Source organism: Nesoenas mayeri, assembly GCF_963082525.1.
Source record: "Nesoenas mayeri genome assembly, chromosome: 14".
NCBI classification, from domain to species: domain Eukaryota; kingdom Metazoa; phylum Chordata; class Aves; order Columbiformes; family Columbidae; genus Nesoenas; species Nesoenas mayeri.
In genome coordinates this window covers 662,776-669,578 of record NC_137556.1, presented here as the reverse complement: position 1 = coordinate 669,578, position 6,803 = coordinate 662,776, and the positions used below count along the sequence as shown (strand labels likewise).

General features: G+C 56.5%; 1 protein-coding gene across 1 annotated transcript; it reads right to left on the bottom strand.

Annotated features, from left to right (window-relative positions):
- Window positions 1-2,880: 2,880 nt before the first annotated feature.
- Window positions 2,881-6,803, bottom strand: GRXCR2 (glutaredoxin and cysteine rich domain containing 2; the record flags this gene model as incomplete). The annotated part of the gene is made up of 3 exons (XM_080353199.1): window positions 6,382-6,803; window positions 4,047-4,262; window positions 2,881-3,057 (listed from the first exon to the last, which is right to left on the bottom strand). Exons 1-3 carry the CDS (start codon window positions 6,724-6,726, stop codon window positions 2,881-2,883), a joined length of 738 nt encoding a protein of 245 aa, XP_080209325.1. The 5' UTR covers window positions 6,727-6,803.

Below are 6,803 nucleotides of genomic sequence, written 5' to 3'. Positions count from 1 at the left end.
CTCTCGCATGTCTTGGTCTCTTCTCCCAGGTACCAAGTGACAGGAGCAGAGGAAATGGCCTCAAGTTGTGCCAGGGGAGGTTGAGGTTGGACCTGGGGAGCAATTTCTTCCCAAAGGGCTGTGGGGCATTGAACAGGCTGCCCAGGGCAGTGCTGGAGTCACCAGCCCTGGAGGGCTGGACAGACGGACATGAGGTTCTCAGGACATGGGGCAGGGACAGGGCTGGGTTTTGGTTGGGCTCAGTGATCTCGAGGGTCTGTTCCACCCGAAGTTACGCAGTGACCTGCAGGCAGCAGTCCGGCTGTTCCTGCCCAGGCATGTGCACCTGCTCCCCACCCCGGCGCCGCCCGCCCGGGGAGCCCCAGCTGGGCAGAGCCCCGTACACAGCCCGCACCGAACCCGCACCGAACCCACACCGAACCAGCGCCCTGGGCACAGCAACGCGGGCACAAACCAGAGCGGCCTGGTGGAGAGGACACGCGGGGTTTGGGCTGCGGGGAGGGCCCGCACCCCCGCCCGCACCCCCGCCCGCACCCCCGCCCGCACCCTCGCCCGCGCCGGTTCTCCCTCCCGCAGACCGGATTCAGCGCAAGCGGGACCGGAGGGGCTGAGGAGAGGCCGGAGCCGGGCTCGAGCGGAGCGCTGCTGCCCCGGCACGGGGAGGCGGCCGGGCCGGTTCCGTTGCGGGGGGGCTGCCCAGCGGCGGCCCGAAGGGGCACCCGTTCCGCGGCACCGCGCTGCGCCGCCGCCGCATGGCGGGCCCGCCCGGCCCCGCTTCCGCCGCCCCGCCCGACACCATCTTGTGTGCGGCCGGCGGGGCCGCCGCCTCCGCCCCGCGAGCTGCTCGGAGCGCCGGGCTGGCGAGCGGCCGGCGGTTCCGCCCCGGCCAGGGCCGCGGAGCGCACCGCGGGCGGCCCGGCACCGCGCGGTCCGGTTTATGCGCCCCCGGCCGGGGAGGAGGGAGCGGGCGCGGCGGCTCAGCCTCGGCCCGACCCCGCGGCACCGGCGCCTCGCAGCCCGCCGGGCACGGCCCGGGGCACGTGTGTGCCCGTTCCGGCCGGTAACCGGGGGGACGCGGCGGGGACGGGCGGGCGCCGGGCACACGGTGCGGGCGGCGCGGCGGCTCCTCGGCACCGCACCGCGGGGCTTTGCTTGGGAAGCTCGAGCGTCCTTTCCATGTCAAACGAGAGCGTTTATTGTAACTCAGGGCGGTGCACTCCCGAAAATCAATGCGGGGCGTTTAAAGCAGGGGGAGCAAACCCCGAGCCCGGCGGGGCCGCGAGCGCGCCCGTGACGCGTGGGGTGGCGGGAACAGCTGACACAGCCGGAGCGACGGCTTGAGAAACAGCCTAATTACTGAAGAACGGTAATTACTGATTTTGTAAATGCATATTTGCACCTAGTTTTATTGTAAACATTATCGGGCAACAATTTTGCCTGGTTGCTTGTGTCTTATTTTAAGCCAGCAAACTTTTAAACAAGCCCAGCGAACTGAGATCAAACAGGTCAAATCTGAGGGAAGAGATGCACGCGCCAGCAGTTTCTGGTTTGTAAGGTCTCCTCTGCCCTCCACAAACACCCAAAGGACTGCGTTTTTTGTACTGCAGATCCTGTATAGGATAAATGAAGCCAATCAAGTTATCTGCCATAGATTATGCACTTCTTTAAAAAAATAAACCCTCAGTACTCACCAGACAATTTCAGTAGGAGTCATATGGGAGCCTAAGAGCTCCAGCAGCATTATTCCTAATTGTTTAAGTATCTTATAACCCACCGAAGGAAAACAGAAACTTGGCCGTAAATTACCCCGTCCAGCCCTGCAACCTCAGCACGAAGTGGATGTGAGCAGTCTCTCGGCTCACCAGACTCTGAGGTAATCTGGGAGTTACAGCCGCATTAACAGCACTCGTGAATATAAAATGTAATCAGTTCATGCTTTGGGGAAAAAATACCATTTCCCCTCCTCACCTCAACCATTTGAAGCCCCTGTGTTCTGTGCCACCAGGGGCATGGTATCCCACATCATTGCTTGGCCCCGGCTAATTAGAGTTTACCTTCTGCAGATTACATCATGGGATTAATATTAAGCAACCAAAGTCCAGCTCACTACCAGCCTGGTACTGTAAAGTGCTGAGCATCATGCAGGGGAGTTTTAGTTCAGCACTTCCTTACAAGGCTAAAAGCTTAACAAGTTCTATTTACAATAATAAATTATTGTACATTTTTAATAGCTCCAGGTTTGGGAAGATATTTTCAATATCCTCCCATAAACCAACCCCCAGATGAATCATGGTGCCTGCTAAAGCAGATGTGAGAGTCAGCAAAATCTGCAGGAAATGCTTGTGACAGCGAGGGGCCATTTCAGAGTTAACTGCGGCAGACAGGGCAGTTTAAACATCCAGCAGTTAATGCAGGGGAGGCACTGCTCCGCTGGGTACAAACCGCACCGCTGCTGCTGCTTGTCCTGCTGTCACCGGGCACCGGCGGTCGGGACGCGGCTCTGCCGGGCACCGGGTACCCGGTGGGGTCGGTGCCAGCAGATCTGGCTGAGCTCCAGATGCCAGAGACACTTGCGCAGGTGCTGCCCTCCAAAACGCAGTTTCCCCTGGCGTCAGCGGGTCCGTTCACACCTGAGACGGCGTCTCTGCAGAACCCAGGTCTGGGCTGGGTTTAAAGTTAGACGGGCGTATGTAGTAGACAAAGGTGACAGTTGGTAGCTGAGGTGAAGTGTTCACTGTTTTGGTGAGATGTGTATAATGTGTCTTTACCATCATTTAAAAACTTGTCATTGTAGCGAGGTTGCTCAAAGGTTAAACAGCTCCAGGTTTTCAGCACCGTTTGGGTGCTCGGGACGGCGGTGCTGGTCAGGCGCGGTGCCGGTCAGGCGCAGACCCGGCAGGGCTGCAGCCCGCTCTCGTTGCACGCCGGACACCGCAGAGCGCGGTAGGACTCCTTGAACCTGTTTGCCAGCATTGAAAACTTGCTGCCGTGGCACAGCGAGCAGGGAGCAGAGCCCGAGCCTTTGCACTGCGAGCAGCCGTGTTCAGTGGCGCCGTCCTGGGGGAGAGAGAGCACGGAAAAATGTGTTACTGCTGTCAGACACCAGACTTGTAACAGGCTGAAAGAGGGATATTCTGGCTTTTGGCCTCGTAAGCAACCGTTGCTCTGACGTGCAGCTCTGCCAGTCCAGCTCAGCTCTCTCCAGGTCTCCCGCAGGCGAGGGGACAAGGCAGGCAATCGCTTACCCGGGGGTTCCTCTGGACACGCGTTCCCCTAAAGGCCACAAGTGGCTCTTGGTCACTCACAGAGGCATCTGCCGGGAGACGGGATGAATCGTGGCTCTGACGTTAAACCCCCTTTCCAAAAATTAAGCTTATTTCAAAACTGACAGAGGTCGAAGTGCCTCCATCGTTTCTCAGGGCTGTTCCCCGGGCTCCGTGTGCAGGCGGCTGCGGAAGGACCGGGGTCGGTTGTGCTCGCTCAGGAGCCTGGTCTCAGATCTGCAAAGCTGTAGCGCTTCAAATTTGCCCTACACAACAACATTATGTTTTGTGGGATCAGATTATGGTCAGACTAATTGGGATTCCGACCAACAAAGACTAACCCGTGAGAAAACAAGTGGAAGGCACAATCTTATTTCAGCCAATATTAAAATTTTAGCCTGTGGCAATCTCAACCGCAGAGCAGCTGTGTTTAGCCTTGTCAGGCTGGAGAAACTCTGTCCTGCTCCTGTTTCACTGGGAGAGGGTGACAAAGGCTGGAGCCAAGCCCAGCTCCATGGACATCACTGATCTCCAGGGAAGGATCAAGTGGGAGACACCAGCACCTGCAAACAGAGCAGCTGTCCCAGAGCACGAGCTGCAGGGCAGCGCTGATCGCGTATCCCCCGACGGGAAACACGAACAAAGCGACGCTTTTAATCCAAATCTAGTCACTTATCAGATACAGACACAGATGGGGCTTGGGGGCGAGTACTCAGTGGTCTGACCGGGGATGTAAGACCCAAAACACTTGAGGGAAAAGCAGCACTTTGCATTTTCTCTTACCTGCACGTACCGGTTGCAGACAGCCTTTTTTTCCACATCTTTTTTATGTCCACCACCAAATCTCTCTCTCTGTTCCTGGTATATGAAGGCCCAGTCATTTATTCCCTCTGTCTGGATGATTCTTCTCATGAGCTCTTTCTGGTCCATTGGTGCACGGATGATTTTCAGGTTATTAGTGTAGATGATGATCTTGCCAAAATCTAGAATTGGGGAAGCCTGTAGAAGGATCTTATGAGTGTCCTGCTGGTATAAATACGCTCTACAGACACCGATGGCCCCCGGAGGTCCCGCAGACCTCTCCCCGCGCCCGGTCACCCGCGGGCTGGGGCAGCGGGAGCCGGCTCCCGAGCGCCGGGCGGCCCCGCCGTGCCGGGGACCAGCTTGGGGTCACGGCGCGTTCTGGTGGGGGCAGCTCTCCGGGACGTCACGCCCACGCCAGAGAAAGCACAATTCTGAGAGCGGGGGCGGCGGTGAATACAGAAAAGCAGCCTCTGTGCTGGGGTTTGACCTCCATTGCGCTGAGTAGCTGGGAGGTGAGGGGGTGGAAAGGGGTTTTCATAGTTTTGGCCAGAAGCAGAAATTCCCCGCTATGGTGACCTGTTCCGCAGCCTTTGATGAGGGTTTTCTCAGATTTAAAAGAAAGCTTTCCTTTGTAATTTATTAACACTGGCAAAAGGGTCAGATGATTAAAAATTCTCACCTAGTGCTAAATTGTGTTCCTAACAGCGAGGAGCCACTCCAGAGAACCCTCTGTAGGACACATTTATTTGTATTCTTTTCTAATGATTGTAAAGCTAAGCTTAGCACAGTCAGACCTTTCTCTGAGAGCAGCGTTTTGCTGGCTTGGTCCCTTTCCCCCTGCGCTGGGTGTCGTGTGGCAGCGACCACAGCCTATTGTCTTACACACTCCTCGTGTTTCGCTCTGTGTCAGGACGCGCATTAGAAGCGGTGCAAAAGGAGACGTTCTCCTTGGAAACGCTGCGGGGGGCGCGGGGACGGGGGCCCCGGCTGCCTGCGATGGGGCCCCGCGTGCGAGGGCAGGCGGGCGCAGGTCCTCACGGCTTGCGGAGCAGGAGCCTTTGAAGGCCTCGGCTGTGTCCCACAGACACGGTGTCTCCAGATCCCAGGTGCGTGTTGACACTAAACAGAGCCAGTACCGGCTGGTGCGATTACCAGGTGTTTATGGTCAGGGAAACTAGGACTGGAGATGAGCGTTACCCACGGACACAGAACAAATTAATGGCATGGATAAGATCACGTAAATGCTCTGTCTGCAGGCAGGAGAGATATTCATCATGGTTTGAGATTTTCGGTTAAACTAGGTGCCCAGTGGATCAACTAAATATAGTTCAAATATCAGCCATCTGGGTTTCCTATAGGCAACTTTGATTAGCTCAGAGAATTAATAGATTTTTAGTGTATTCAAACCAAGGCCATAACAAGCATTCTATACTTTTTAAAGCCCTTTAGTCTCTTTAGCTGCCTAAATGCCAGATATTCCCTATTTATCCAGAGACCATGACAGGTGGCAACAATCTCTATATCGGAGTGGCTGGTGTACCTGACAGGAGCCTGCGTATCAGTGGGACGTGGCCGTGTTATCAATAGTCCCGATACGCCATCATTGTAGTATGAATTGGATAGTTGGTACATCTAGATTTGATAAAACCAAATAGCAGTAAGAGATACGTAAATCTGGCTCAGCAAGGTAAGAAAATGAACATAATCCCTGCGCGCTAGTCAATTCAGCATATATTACTGGCTTTTTATTAGGACTAAAGAGACACTTCTATGTCAATGGCATTAATTATACGTTAGCAAACTATCCGGTGAAACTCAGCTGGGATTTTCAAAGTAGCTGAAGGGTAACTGTGACTTGCCGGGGGCCGTGGATGCGCGGCTGGAGGCTCAGCACCAGCTGAACTCATGCAACTTTAATGTTTAAAACAGAACTCATTAAGATAATCTCTACCTTACATTTGACTGCTTTAGATGCGTTAGGATTACTATGTATAGATATTGATATATATGGAAATGTTACCTCTTACTGTACAAACCGGGCAGAGGCCGATCAGCGAGGGGAGGAGGCAGCACAGCTGGAGCGCTGCGGGCGCCTCGCTGACCGCGCTGCGGGCGCCTCGCTGACCGCGCTGCTGCCAGACGCGGCTGCTGCCGTCGGCAGAGGGACCGGACACAGAATCGCCCTCTCGAAGCCCTGTCCTGGCAGAACTGAGTTCCCTGTGGACGGGGTTCCAGCCCGAGGCCCCCTTGCCATGAACTACGGGAACGGTGTGCTGTGAGGCCGGGTCCCAGCCGCCGGGCGGCCGGCACTTACCGGGCAGCGGCCGTGGCTGGGCTGGCAGCCGCCGGGCAGCGGCGAGCGGCTGGGCAGGCCGAGGTCCGTGTCCTCTCTGAAGATGCTGATCCGCTGGGCAGTGAGCTTGGCCGGCGGGTGAAACCTGTTCTCCGGTGCTTCCCCAGCGCCGCAGAAACGGTCCCCTGGCTCGAAGCTGTGGCGCAGCAAACGCCGAGAGTGCTCCTTGGCCGGGGGCTCCAGCTCCTGCCCGTCTTCATAGACCTGTTTTAACACGCGGCCGCTGTACGAGGACGATATCTTGAACCTGACTTTGCGGGGCCTTCCCTCATGCCGATGACCGAGCTTTTTCTGGTGCTCGTCCATTGTGGGCGGTCAGGCTGCAGGTCCTGGAGATCAGCTCCGAGAGCTTCTGGTCCAAAGGAAAACTCTCCGCAGCCTCC